The following is a 15,293-nucleotide window of genomic DNA, read 5'->3' as shown; positions in this document are numbered from 1 at the left end:
TGCTCTCCTCTCCTGTCCTTCTCTCTCTGCACTGTTCATTGTTAAGCTGCTGTTTCGCTTTTTTCATTGTACATCCTCTCAATCAGACACACGCACGTACACACACACACACACACACACACACACAAATACACACACTGCACAGCTCTAATAGCCTCCCCTATAAAGTCTTTGCAGTGCGCTCAGTTGACTGTGGAAACTTCTCTTAGAAAGAAAAAAAAAGCACAAAAATAATGTCTTGACATGTCCCAGCTGGAGTGTGTGTGTGTCTGTGTGAGTGTCTGTGTGAGTGTGTGCATGCGTGTGTGTGTGTTATAAACAGAGTAGGTCCTCTCTGTCAAACCACCACTTCTTTGTCTCATCTCCTACTGCTTCCCTTCACTGGCTTCAGCCACACACACCTACACACACGTCGGCCAACGCATGTAAAGTTTAGATTTACATTGAGTCCTTTAATACACAGCAGGTCGCCCCCCCGCCCCAGAGTTCCTATGATTCATCTGCTCTCAGGAGCTCACTGAGTTCTTCTGTGGAGCTCCAGAGCAGCACTCCTCTACTTCAGTGTATATCACACATGCACAGTCAATTAGTCAAGTTTAAAGCTACAACTTTTGCTCATTAATATTTTCTTCAAATTTATCACAAACGTTCTCTTGGACTCGAGGATGAACTGATTCAAATTTGATGGTCAAAGGTCACAGTGAACTCAACGAAGGCCAAAAAACAAAAGACTAATGCTCCGACTCTTTTATTCCGTTTATTATAGTCGTCTTCAAAGCTCCAGCCTCACACAGATCTACACTAACCTACAAACACACAAACATATTAACATCAACATGCAGCACAAGCATGAATTAAGACGCACACATTCTCACATACATGCGGATGACTTGAGTCAGAACACGTTGTTGTAATGAATTGAAAGGCAAAGGAAAAGTGATGACAAACATGTTCAGTGAGATGCACACACATACACACACACACACACACACACACATTCTGTGGATATGTATTAGTGATGATAACTGGGTTGTAGTGCTACAACGGTGGATCTTCAGTGGAGCATGAAAGCTGCCTCTGTCCACCCCCACAGTTCCCACTGTGCCCTGCCAGTACTGCTTGGGTTAACTCTGTGTATGTGTGAGTCTGTGTGTGTGTGTGTTGCGTGCGTGTGCGTGCGTGTCACTATACGAAGCTTTCCTTTTAAACGCTACAAGATATTTCCATTTTGAAAAAGAAAAAAGAATCATGTAACGTTCATTTTTCAGTTCTCGTCAAGGAAGACGACGCAGCCGGTGAACACGACGGTGTTTGTGCCGAGCTCGATCGTAAAGAGCCTCGTGTCCTGCGAAGAACTGTGTTCACTCTAATTTAGGTTTACACATTTATTTCTTTTTAAATCTCCAAACTCACATGAGGTCTATCCTGTGCAAAGGTTAGAAGAAAAATGTGTTCAGTTAAAAGAAAATTTCCTGCAAGAGAAAAACCTTTTAAAAACACTGCATATACAATAATTGAATAGTTACTAGTGGCAGAAACTTGGACTATAAAAAGAGGAACCTGGATTGATCTGTCCAAAAAATCCAAGAGGATTCTCCCTACCCTGTCTAGTGCCCCTGAGCAAGGCACCTTACTCCCCCAACATCTGCTCCCCGGGCGCCGTACCCTGCTGCTCACTGCTCTGTATGTCCTGCACCAGATGGGTTAAAAGCAGAGGTTAAATGTCCCTATAATTGCATGAGTGTGCTTGTGCATGTCTGTGCATGTGTTTGGGACAAATAAATGTATCTTAATCTATTTTAGAACATTCATGTATGAGTTCAGATTAGGGGGGGAAACACTTTCACACTGACTTGCATCCATATTTCAAAACCAGCAACGGTTTCTCGTCTGGACGGAGATATTTACTAAAAATATCTGCAGTTGAGTAGACAAGGCCTTTATTGAATTATTGATTATCGTGAATATAAAACCTTATTCAGGTTAGTTAATCAAAAAATGCTGTTTACAGGACTATGTCTTATTCCGACTATTGTCTTAATCAGGTCTTTATCAGAATGTTGGTGTCCATGGAAACGAAGTGAGCGATTCTACGGGAAACTATTAGAAACAAACTATTCTTATGCATTAACTGTTTACTTTTCCTATTCCTGATAAGCCAGCGTGTTCACGTGCACACATATTTGCGTGTGTGTGTGCGCGTCAGGTTGACTGACCCATGGAACGTGTTACTTTAATTGAATTGTAATGAGTTATGACTCACACTGACGCCACAGGACCGGATTCTGTTTCTTCAGTCATCTAACGTGATAGATAGTGGAAGGGATGGATGGTTAAGAAGAAGGAAATACAAACAACGGAGGTGAAGAAGTAATAATAGTAGTAATGATGTATATATATAAACGGAGATAAATGAAAGGGCGAATCATGGGTGGGAAACGCTGAGGGAAGGAGACGGGAATAAATGAGATGAAACTTGAATGTAGGGGCGGTGTGGCCTAGGGGGCAGAGTGGGCGATCTCCAACTAGAAGGTTGCTGGTTCAATCCCCACTCTTCCCCATCTGAATGCCGAAGTGTCCTTGGCAAGATACTGAACCCCTAAATGGCCCCTCATCAATGTTGAGTGTACTAAAAATGTAAGTCACTTTGGACAAAAGCGTCAGCTAAATGACATGTAATGTAATGTAATGAATGATTCCAGAGATCAGAGGATATGTGGGGCAGATACAGACCAGTGTGGTTCACCAGTCCACCCAGCACTACATGTTAGCGAGTGAAGACCCCCCCACTCATCATTCAAACGTGATAATTAGAGGTGTTCGCCTGCTGTCAGCGAGCAAAGCGTTACTGTCCCTCAAGCGGATAAATGATTCAACCTTGATGCTAATTTTGTGTCAAAATTTAGCCAAGCGCACGTTGTTCCACGTGCACGTAAATCCTGAGGAAACGCTCACACGCTTTATCTCACTGTGTCCAAAGGTGCAAAGAAAGAAATGACTCGGCAGCTAATTTGTCAGCCGTGATATCAGCGTGGCACTTTTATGATAATGTTGCCCCCTCTTTTTTTATCCAGACTGAAATATCTCAACGACACACGTGGAGGGCAGTGAAAAAACATGTCAGCTGCTTTATACGCCATCAACAGAGCATAGCAGAGGGGGGGGGTTACGTCGGGTGAAGACAACGGCGACAGGAAATAACTCACTCTCGTCTTTTCTCCGCTTTGTCCAGCTGATGACGAAGCATCCGGCCAAGCGGCTCGGCTGCGGACCGGAGGGCGAGCGAGACATCAGGGAGCACAGCTTCTTCCGCTACATGGACTGGGAGAAGCTGGAGAACAAGGAGGTGCAGCCGCCATTCAAACCCCGAGCTGTAAGTCTGACCACGCTTAACCTGACTTGACCCCGAATGAGGACCAGGCCCAAATGAGGGAGGGGTGGGGGGGGGGGGGGTTAGTCACCAGCCACCACAGCGGCCACCAGGAGGGTGGATTCCTCTTCCTGGTGGTTGTGGGAAATGTTTCCACTCCCGTCTTTCCTTCTATCTTCCTCAGCTCTACACACGTCTGTGCTCTGTCCCTGTGACCTTTAACATCTTTTGCACTTTTTCAATGTGGAGCCTCTGTCTCTCTCTCTCTCTCTCTCTCTCCTCCTCTGAATGGAACACACAGGTAAGTCCAGACACGAGGGGGACGAGTGTGTGGTGAGGAAGGTGCAGTGGTGAATGGGAGTGTGGATGAGGAAGATGAGGAAGACTCTATGTGCATTCCATGGGATTCAGCTGTCGAACCAGAGCACAGGATTTTGGTGCAGCGTCAGTCTGACTGAGCTGAGGGCTTTGTGTCTTCACTGGGGTGAGACGGAGTTTAGAGGAAACCTCCGGGGAGTCGGTGCAGACGGGACCCGACGTGACGAGCTGGGTTCAGGCAAACGATTTGAAACGATATGGGGTTCAGATCGGGTTGGGTCACGTCGGCTGGAGCTTTTATACTTTTATACCAGGAAAACATCAGGCTCAGGTCGGGCGTAGTTCTCTCTCCGCCTCCATCGGGTTTGGGCAGAAAATTGTGGCCTGAGCTTAACTCTAACACACACACACACACACAGACACACACACACACACACAAAAACCCTAATATGACCATGATATGTACACACACTCACGCAGCCCAAGGCCAAACTACTGCTAAATATATTTTAGAGTTTTTATGCAGCTGTCTTGGCCCGCTGGGGATTTGTGTGTGTTTGCCTGTGCGTGTATGTGTGTGTGTGTGCGTTTCTGAGGTCACATTAAGGACCTGGCCGTCCTTCAGCTCTGAGGTGTGTGTGTGTGTGTGTGTGTCTCTGCTGTGACTACTAACACATGTCGTCTGATCTCTTCTATCTTCTCACCTTCTGTATGTGTCTCTTCTCTCTGTTTGATCTAATCTCTCTAACATCTTTTGTCTTCCACCCCTCTGCACTGTCACTTGCTATTTCTCTCTCCTCCCGTCTTTCCTCCCACTGAGGAGAACAAGTAATCGTTCAGATTTTTTTTCTTTTTTGAAGCCTCGCATGTTTACCCTGCATGAAAGAAAGTTTTTTTGGGGGGGGGTTCGGTTTTATCACTTGAAGGTGTTTTTTTGATCTTTTCCGTTGCGACGCCATCAGACTCGTTTGAGCGATGTGACGAAAAAAAACCTTTTTCTTCAGGCTGGTGCGTGTTGGTGCTTTCGTAACGATAATTGTTTATGAAGGATTTGTTTGATGCTCTCTGAATCCGTATCGCTGGTCGACTAACTTTGATCTGAAGTTGGTTTCCAAAGTCTTTCTGATTATGGTCTGTTTGTGGTTCTGGGAAAGTCCTTCGAGAGTCTGTTTGATGGTCGAACAATTGAGCTTTTGACTGACGGACCGACGGACTGACTGCTTTATTCATATATCACGGCTAAAAACGGTCAAATCATTTTCACTCACGTTATTACTGTGTGACTGTAAGTCAGTCTGTCCTTCCAGCTGTCTGTCGTGTTCCATCCCTCCATCTTCAGTCCATCCTTCGACTGTATCTGTTCACATCCACCCATCTGTCCCCATGTTTTTATTTGTCCTCTCAGTGTTCACTGCTCTCTCATGTTTGTTTCTGTTGATCTGCATGCTCAGTCTGGAGCCCAGTCTCAAATGAAACCTGTGTGCAGAGCACTACAGGATTCTCACATCACCACAGGATTTATTCAAATACAGGAACTATATCCAAAACGAACCTAAAAAATAAAAGTTATCCCCATTTAATTCCCTGCAGAATCAACCCTTTTGTCTCTGAAGCAGCATTTCATCAAAACCAAACCCAGTTACATCCCTGGTCGTGAATATGATACGATAGTTAACGCACTCTTAGCCAAGGTGTTCTGCCCTGAACCGATATTTCCTAACTTTGCGATGCTCATTTCATTCTCCCATTCGGTAAATTCTCCCCATCTGGTCCCCAAACTGTTTGAAAAAAACGAATGCAAGTAAGTAGCTGATTGACCCTGGTGTATATCTCATTTCACATATTTCCCCAAACTCTAAACAGTCTGGCTTAATTTCATTTGGGTTTCCGCGTTACAGAGATTTAATGAGTTTGTAGTTTTCCTCTAGGGGATGTTGTCAGAGGACATTGAATCCTTGTTGTGTTAATTAAAGCTCAGCACAGTGATGTAGATGGAAGGGAAAAAAAGGAATAGCTCGGCCCTAAGTCCCCGTGAGGCACACTGTCAGGAAAATATAGTTTTCAAGTTAATAACTTGTTTTATGTACTTAGACGGACGCACGTCTCAGGGGTTTATAAGCTTTTTTTTTTTTTGGCTCCCAGTGGTCAGGAGGAGGAAATGAGGTGGACTGAAATGAACAATGATTTTTTTTTTTCTCCAAATTGCTTCTTGAGAAAACAAATTCGACCTAATGTGACGGCGAACAGTCACTTTGTCAGCAGTTAGGAAGATAGACAGGAGTTTGTTTGGAAAACTGCATCAATCTTCTTCTATTTAAGCACTTGTCTCATTAGCTAGAAGAGTTTTCAGTGTTTTCAGCCAATAGATAATAATTCAGGATGACAATTGAATGTCATAAATGAACTAGGACAGCCAAGGCTCATGCAAGATCCATAAATTATTGCTATGAAAATGTAAAAAGAATACACGTTATATCTCACTAAGTACAAATAAGAATAAACCCTGGATCTGCCTACGGATCCGGATCAACGCCAAAATTGCAGCCTTCAATGAGACAAGCCCCGCCCCTTTACAAACTTTTATCAAAATCAGTTGAGAACCAATCAACAAACACAGATGAAACCTAATCTCCCTGGTGGAGGTAAATATCTCGACGGTAAATTAAATATTTTGACACACGTGCAGATTCCCAGTTATTATCTCAGGAGCTTCTCGAGTTGTTCCCCGTGCTCAGTTTGTGCTCCGATGATTCATGTTTTCATATCTCAGCAGGTCTCCACAGCTGCAGCAAATAATTAACCCACAATTATGCCGTCATTATCTTGTGGCTCTCAGTATTTCCTCGTGTGCAACTATTTAGAAATTCCAATTAAATCCAAGCATTACAAACCGAGTGGAGACCTCTGCCCCCCGTGAAACCACATTTCAATTTAGTCTGCGCAAACACTCATTAATATCAGTCCCCTAAATATGTCAGAAATTAAATGCTAGAAAGGTTTTCGGGCAAAATAAATGAAAGTGAAAGAACAATTCATAGATGGTGACCCCTAATTATAGAGTAAAAGAGTCAAATAAGAGCTCGTTACCAAAAAGAAAAGTTCCCTTATCCCCACAGGTCCGGGTTAGTGCTCTGCCACAGGACGTCTGAGACTTCACGGGCTCTGTTGTTTTGAAAAGTGGAATATGTTTCAAATATTAGAAAAGGGAGCACTTGATTCATCGCCTCCTGATATATTTTATCACTTGGAAGGTGAGCACAGATTATCTTCAGGAGGGAGTTGAATCAAGCGCTCCCCCCCCGAGCACTGGCACTTCATATTTGAAACCATGTTCAGGTAATGTCATCTCACACCCTGGTTCACCCTCGTCATTCCCCTTCTTTTGTTTTTCTCCCCGACTTCTCCCTACCCCCCCACCCACCCCAATCCATCCATTCTTCTCCATCCCTGCCCTCCCCTTCCCCGCTCCACCCACCCCTCCCTCCCCCTGTACTCCATCCTCTCCCCCACCCTCCTCAACAGTGCGGACGGGAAGCTGAGAACTTTGACCGTTTTTTCACGCGCCACCCCCCCGTGCTGACCCCTCCCGACGCGGAAGTGATTCAGAACCTGGACCAGGAGGAGTTCCAGGGATTCTCCTTTATCAACACGGTGTTCCCATCAGCTGCTGCCACCCCCACTGCTGCTGAGAAGGCTTGATTTCAGCTCATGCACAGACACATGGACACACACACACAAAACCATTCCTCTACTTTGGAATACACACATACACGCTCACATATATACTTACATATTATATCTTAGAATTTTTTTTTGTTGTCACAATCACCAAGAGGCCACGACCTAACCACACACACACACACACACACACACAGACACTCACACACACACACACACACACACACACACACACACACATGCTTTAACCTACAAACACTCACACATACACTTGTTGTTCACACTGTTGCAACCTGGTTCTACTTTCGTCAGTTTGCAGTGAAAAGTTACATCACTGAATGTTTTTGCAGCTATGAAACTAAATGGAGAATGTTGGGTTCTTGTGAAAATGACATCTCAAGAACATCCTGAGGCAATTAGGTACAAATGTTCATTTGGATGAAAGGATGAAGTGATTCGATTTGTGGTCAAAGGTCAAAGGTCTTGGTGACCTCATAGGTGTCTCATGAAAAAATGTCTAAAACTGCACTGATTGGCGGAGGCATCAAACCTCAGGCTGGTGATTCTCATGTTATGCTTCCACCGGAACAAAACGTTACAATGAGCTGGTTTTAATTTCCCTGAACTTCCAAAAAGCATTTTCCTTCTGAGTTGCTTTTACTGCCAAAACCCAGCGTGTATAAAACTCTACATGAAACCACAAAAAAACATCTGAGGTAAAGTTTTCTACCGGTTGTGTTAACGGTGTGAACAAAGTGTTTGTGTGTATTTCACCGAACATAACTGGAATCAGTGTTATGAGATTAACGGCGACCATATAAAAGTTCCTTAAATGTCAAATTTACCGTGAGGGACCGAGATGTGTGGATAATAAAAGCAGCATTGTAAAAATGCACAATTAAAAAGAATAAATAGACTTAAATAAAGTAAGAAGAACATAGACATAGATTTAAGCAAATCATGATTCCTCCAGCAAACACAAATACTCAACTGCATAATTTACGTGTAATATAGTTTTATCTTTAACTTCTTTTTTTTTTCATTCCTGGGCTCTTCCAACGCAATTTTGAGTTAGGCCTATTACTCTGCTCTGCTTTTTATTCAATGTATAACAACAATAATTGTGTCTCTTTATCCTTAACTTAGCTAAAGCTGGAATGCTTGACATACTGTGCATGAGTTTCTATATTAGTAAGATATAGTAACAGCCAAAGACTTTGTCTCCCAACCACATTTTAGCTTCATCTCTCAGCACCTCACTGATCTTCTTTGTTGTTTTTGAAATAATTATTAAAAGGAAACATTGGGATATAATTCTACCTAATGAGACAAACAAGGTGAGATCAGAGTTGTGCGACGAAGGACAAATATTAACACAAATATCAGATTGTTTGTGTGTGTGTTTGCCAAAATCATGATGGTAAAGTGCTGTTGGGAAGTTTAGTCTTTATTTGGGCTCTGAGTTAAATAGAAAATAAAAACTTCTTACTCACATTTTCTGTTATCTAGTATTTTAAGCAATGAGAGACTAGAGCGGTTAGTTTCTTTGTGTTGAAGCATGATTCCGATACCTGGGCATTCGTTTACCACGTGTGTTTATGTGAGAGCGTTGCACTTCCTGTACGTGTCCCCACCACCAGCTCCTTGTGTTTACGTTGTGCGCTGTCTATCTACCAGTGTTATTAAGATCCACTTCACTTCCAAGTGGCTTCAGAGAGATCAGGAGGAAAAACAATATGATAAACATCTATATGTGTTTGAGTCAACACAACCGCCTCGTCTCGATGGGACGGAGCGTTTCTATGGGGAACCTCGGGAAAAAGAATCAAACCATATCTGACGTTCTAGTCTTCAATTAAAGCTCTGAAATGATGAAGCTTTTGGCAGAAGGCTTGTGGCTTCAGGCTGTTTCCTGTACAGAGCTGATCACAGGATATTGTTGCTGTGGACTAACATTATAAGCTGTTCTCAGGGGCTCCCTCTCAGCTCGGGGGCCCCAGCCTGCTTTGCCCCCCCCCGTTGCAACACTGACCACTGGTGAAAGTTTTTAATGTGAAGGTGTGCTGAGCGTGCCACCCTACTTTTTCTGATTTAGATTTTTAGATCATGTGGGAAAAGGATTTAAGCTTCGACTCACGTTGTTGTTGCTTTTTTTTTTATCGTAGCTTTCTGCATCCGGCAATAAGAGTTTCCATCCTGACCACAGCAGCCGTACACGTGGACTCTGGTTACCACTCGGCTTCTGCAGCGGCAGCGTGTCTGTGTTTTGTCTTTTTGTTTTCTTTAGCTAGCAATAATCTCGCTGACAGGGAGGAAGTGGCGTATTCGCAACTGGACACACTGTAGGACTGACTCAGGTTATAGGCGTGTAACTGACTCGCATGTGCTTTTTAAGCGTATTCATCTCGGCCAGAGACAGAAGTGCAGCTAAAACTCACTGGAAGTACCTGATGTCCTTCATATCGTGCTCCTCTTCATCACAGAGGGACATCAGGGGAGGCTTTGAACTATCAGGTCCACTGGCGTTTATCAGTAGTAGTGGGATGAAGTTTTCTACATGTTTACAGCTGAAGACGTCTGTTTCGGTTATTTCTCTGGCACAGTAGGAATTAGAGGTGTTCAGGGGTCTGTTTAGTTCTGACCAGATCCTGCTCAGTTCTCAGATCTGTGTCAGGATGAATCGACTCTGGTTTCTCTGACTATAGATTTGTTCATGGACCTTACCGTTGTACTGCACTTACTTGTTCATGAAAAGCATTCGGTGTTGATTCTCTCTCTCTGTGTTCGGGTGAACTTCGGGTTGGATCTGGTGCGACTGCGCTCGGGTCACATTGGGGTCAGATCCGTTTTTTCTTTCTCTCCGACGCATGAACAACTCAGCAGGAGATTCTTGCGGAGGATCTCCTGCTGGGTTCTCCCTCGAGCTGACGTTCTCCAGAACTGGAGTTTTCACCGTTGCGCTGGCAGGAGAAACTCCGGAGAAAGTCCGGAGCCACTCACTCAAACCTCGGCTTTTTTCACTTATACCCACAACGAAGAATGTCTGTAGATTATCCAGAGTTCAGTGCTTGTCTGAAAGCAAATGAGTCAAACTGACAGGAATGGGAGTCACTATCTCCACTAGTGTGAAGCTGACTATTGTGAAAATAATATATCTATATTACATCTAAATTTAACAATAAAATAAAATAAAGTATTATTAGGATTTCACAATAGAAATGTTGGAATTTTTAAAAGAGTTTCACCTTTTTAGCTTTATTACAAAAGCTAAATATCTCACATATGAATATCTGATAGATAAAGTTCCAGTTTTCCAGACAGATAATTTTACATCAGCTACAGTTTAGAGTACAAACACCGAGCCATAGATTTCTGCTGTGAATATTTCCACATTAGAGTCAAATTGATGAGATCGTTCCTGTCTATGATCTCTAGTCTAAAACTTTAAACTGCGGACGAGGAAACGCAACCGTTGCATTTGAACGACTTGACGACGTACAACTCATTCCTTGTCCATTAGATTTGTGTCGGTGTTCATTACAATTAATGTTCCCCTGTGTTATAAAAAAAATACCTATATCTATATACACATAAACATATAAACTGTGTCAAATGTTGATAGATACATATAATATACACTGTCAGTATTATAAAGAACTAGAGGAATAGAAGTCTTACTCCAGGATTTGTGCTTTTGTCTCTATGACTCCTTCCTGCTGAAGGAGAAGCAAAATGAAATCTGCATGACGACTGTTTTTGTTTGACCTTTTTATTAGTTAGGATTTATATACACTTTACATATTAGGGTGATACATGTTTTCTGTGTCAGCCGTGCTTCAGAAGTGTGATGCAAGCCGAAAATAATGAAATGTGTAAAAAAGAGGATAAATGCTTCTCACAGTGCTTTCCATGTGCCATTTTTGTTTTCCAGGAAAAAACAGGTATACCTTAAAAAAAAAAATAAAGGAATTAAAAGATCATTTATGGGATTTTTGTTTGTTTGTGCTCATCTTCGCACTGTGTATATTTGATTTGCTTCAGGAAGTGACTGCAAGCTTTTCCCACTTCTGTGTTATAGCTCTTTGCTTTTCCTTCACTTCGTTCCCATCTGACACAAACTGCTGCTGTCCGTGGGGTAACGGTGAGTGTCATAGCGAAAGAGAATAAGGAAGGGATAGTGAGAGAGAGGGAGGGAGGGAGAGCGGCGTGAAGGTGGCGAGGGGAGAGCGAGATTCCAGCGATGGACAGTGACAGTCGAGGGGGTTTTCTGAGCAAATGTGAGGGAGAGAGAGATGGGAAAAAAAACAGATGACAGGGAAGAGGGAAGCAATTCAACAACAGAGGGAGGTGAGAAGGGGGAGGGGGGGGAGAGGTAGTAAGAGGGGACGGCGGTGAGGAAGGGAGGGAGGGGACGAGGACGCCAAGCGAGGCTCTGTGAAGCGAGGCAGGCGGCTACGACAGGCTGTGCATATTTCATGGCTGCCACTTATCATAAGAGCCTTTCCCTGATGGGGGAGCGTAGGTCTGATGACTTCAAGGAAATAACATGCAGAACACGGCCTACATACACACACAGGCCTGCTGAGCCACTCAGCCACTTCACGCCGCCTCGAAAGCTGCTCACAATCAAAATGTGGTTGAGCCGCCGCTCCGACGCGCTGCACATTCACTCTTAACAGGGGTGGTTACTGCATCCTGCACCATTTAAAACCCCTGGTACAATGTGTAATGTTTACACATGTGCACACACACACACTATAGTCTGAGCTGTGGCACAATCTGATGCGAACCAGAACCAGCAACACACCAGTTATCCTCTGGGAGTGTAAACGTAGAAACTGGTTTAGGTTCAGTTTCCCTGGGTCGGAGGAGGAAAACTATGCTGAGGCTCAACTTGGAAGAAGTTAGTCAAACGTGTAGAGGCGACCCTTTATTTTTACGTTTGGATATGAACTGAAGGCTTTTAACCACTTGAGCACATCCGAGATCCCACAAGTTATTAGATTGTTTTTAAATGGAACTTTGGTTAAAGCAACTCGACCTATGTTATATATTTAGTCGACCTGTGTACGTACATCATCCAAAACACTTTTCAAACCCAGAGAAATCTCCCCTTCTATTTTAGTTGCCTTTAAATTGCATCATAACCTCTTGACTCGTGGCTTCGTCGGCTTCTTTCCTTCAACTCATAATATACAGTATTATGATCGTTCTTTGCCGTTTGCTGTGTAGCATGAATTTAATACATTCCCTTGTTTGTGAACACGATTTCCATCAGATAGATTTCCATCTATAGATTTGAAGACTACAACTCCCATGTTCCCACGCTGCTTCGAGATGTAATCAAACTACAGTTTTTCATTATCCTTATGATTGAGAGACCCCTAGTGGCTGAAGTCACATTACATATATGTTTAGCAGCCTTCCTGAAACTGTAAAATGTCCGAGGATCCTGAGCGACAGTCAAACGCCACAGGTTTGTTTTACTTTAATTTCCCTGAGCATGTAATAGCTCCTGTTAACTAGAGTGTAGCTGCAGTTATCCGAACTGGAAATGTGAGCTAATTAACCAGCTAGCAGGTTAAACTTAGAGCGTCCAGAATCAGTCCTGTCAGGTGATAGATTTCCCACCAACCCGTGCAAATGTCTCAGGGTCCGATTCATCTCGACCTTTAGTGCAGAACCAAATTCAATGAAGTACATTTCCATGGCAACAAATTCCCACCGCTCGATAATTTATTAGCTTCACGCGGCTTCGTGCACAACCTGAACAACGTCCTGCAGCTTTGAAGACACAGGCCACGCCCCTGTACGTTAACCGCATGCAGCCGTAGTCGACGCAACTTTATTCCTACAGCAGTTCAGACTCCTGTGTAACAGTAAGTTCCGGCACATAAGCTGTGTAAAGTTTGTATTGGAGTAGATGTAATAGCCAGTGTACACAGTAAGCCTTGGCAGTGCTGGAGTGCGTGTGATAATTAATTCCAAATGTTGCGGCCCCCAAATTAAAGCCAGTGGCTTCAGCACAAAGCAGCCTGCGCTTATCAGTCCAAAACAGGTCAGCGTTCGATACCGCCTTTCATTCACCCTCCTCTCCTCATCACCTCCCCTTTCCTCTGTGCCTCCCACTCTTCCGCATCCTCCGCTCGCATCGTCTCTCCTCCCGCTAATCCTCTCGTTACTGAAAAGAGATGGGGCGAGAGAGGCAGGGACTAAATTAAGGACTCAGAGTCGTGTTTCTCTATTAAAACCACCGCCTCTGGAACACAGCGATGTGAAAAATAATTGTGTGTTTTTCCCCCGATGCTGCTGTTAATTCTGAGCTTCTGATCTATACCAAGGGCCACTGATATTTATCTCAGTCGCTGTCCTTTACGGCATCTCTCTTCTTCTTTTTTTTTTTCCTCTCCATATCTCTGTCTCTCTGCCTCACAGCATTAACCGCAATTGAAGCGCGCTGAGATGGAACACATTATGAGCCGGCCTACATGGCTGGCAGCTGTGTGTTGTGTGTGTGTGTGTGTGTGTTTGTGTGTGACCTCAAATGTGCATGTTTGGTAAATAACTGCGTGCTGTGCACATGGGAGTGTTCTGTCTTTGTCATATGTTGAATGACATTTAGTTTGAAAGTAAATCAATCCTTAAAGATTACTGACATATATACGTGTCAGATTTCGTAGAATATTCCTTCAGGACACGATCCAGACTCAGATTCTAAACCTGTTCCATGTGCTTCTGGTTTAAATAGAACTACATCTAAAAAGTTGATTAATATGAAATCCCACCACATGCACATGAGTGTGGTAGCAGCCAGGAGTGCAGGCCTCCCTTGAGAGGAAGCACCCTGGTGGATATCATGCCCGGGAACGTGAGCTGGATCTGGGCCAGCTGTGGCAGGTGTGTACCTGTGGATGGAGACGGCTCCTCCGAGGCCAAGGGAGAGTCGGCAGAAGGTAGGAGATGCGACATTTGTTTGTGGTGCCTGTGATCTTCAAAGCTCTCCTGTCCCTCGCTGTCTCTCTCTCGTCGATGTGTCTGACCCCACCCGCTCCTCCTCCTCCTCCTCCTCCTCCTCTTCCTCGCTCATGAACGGGAACTCTTGCGATGTACGAGTGTGTAATCGTCTCTCTACCTTCAGAAGTGTTTGAGTAAAATAATGACATCGACTATGATTCTACTCTTCTTTACATCTGTCCCTTTTTCTTTCTTTGTCTTTTTCTTTCCTCCTCTTCCTCGTGCTGTGAGTCGGACTCTGGCTTCAGCTATCTGTGTTCCTCCAGATGTTGTGATGCTCCGACTCTTTGACTTTGTGGATGTGTTCGGCAAATCTCTGGCTTCCCTCGCTGTCTTTTTTACATAAACTATTTATGGTTGTGGATTTTCTGAGATTGCCCCTTGTGTGGGTTTCTCTGTGGCCGCTGCTTAGTGATGTGCATATTTACTGTCCGTGGCCAGCTTCTGTTCCCCCACTGTCCCTCTCTGAGTCTCTCTGTCCGTCTGTCCATCTCCACTGATCAGACCAACTCTCACTAGCACTGAATCGAGTCTTAATAATGACTCATTTTCAGGTGCGTTAGTTTGGACGGACATTTCTGACCTGACAGAGCTCGTTTTAGTTTGAAAGCAAACATGTATTAATGTGGATGTTGTGTGTTTGTGTATGTGTGTGTATGTGTGTGTGTGTGTGTGTGTGTGTGTGTGTGTGTGTGTGTGTGTGTGTGACAGCCGCTAAGTTGCCCCTCCCCCTCTCACTAACATACATTCCTCCTTCTTCAACACGCCGTCCGCTCTTTTCTTTACTCCGTCCATACACCAACTGAGCCAAGCGGTGCATTAATGATGCCAGGCCCCAGAGAAACCCTCTGCTACCACACACACACACACACACACACACACGCACACACACACACAGTGGCCCTCACCCCCT

General features: G+C 44.1%; 1 protein-coding gene across 1 annotated transcript in view; it reads left to right on the top strand.

Annotated features, from left to right (window-relative positions):
- Positions 1 to 7,449, top strand: part of LOC133023475 (protein kinase C beta type-like) — a 57,610-nt gene extending 50,161 nt beyond the window's left edge. Inside the window, exons 16-17 of the mRNA XM_061090513.1 lie at positions 3,233 to 3,373; positions 7,211 to 7,449. Of these exons, the coding sequence (XP_060946496.1) occupies positions 3,233 to 3,373; positions 7,211 to 7,387 (318 nt within the window). The 3' untranslated portion in view covers positions 7,388 to 7,449. The remainder of the gene's footprint in view (positions 1 to 3,232; positions 3,374 to 7,210) is intronic.
- Positions 7,450 to 15,293: the final 7,844 nt, after the last annotated feature.

The sequence above is a fragment of the Limanda limanda genome, chromosome 17 (genome assembly GCF_963576545.1).
Source record: "Limanda limanda chromosome 17, fLimLim1.1, whole genome shotgun sequence".
Taxonomy (NCBI): Eukaryota; Metazoa; Chordata; class Actinopteri; order Pleuronectiformes; family Pleuronectidae; genus Limanda; species Limanda limanda.
This window is presented reverse-complemented; position numbering and strand designations above follow the sequence as displayed.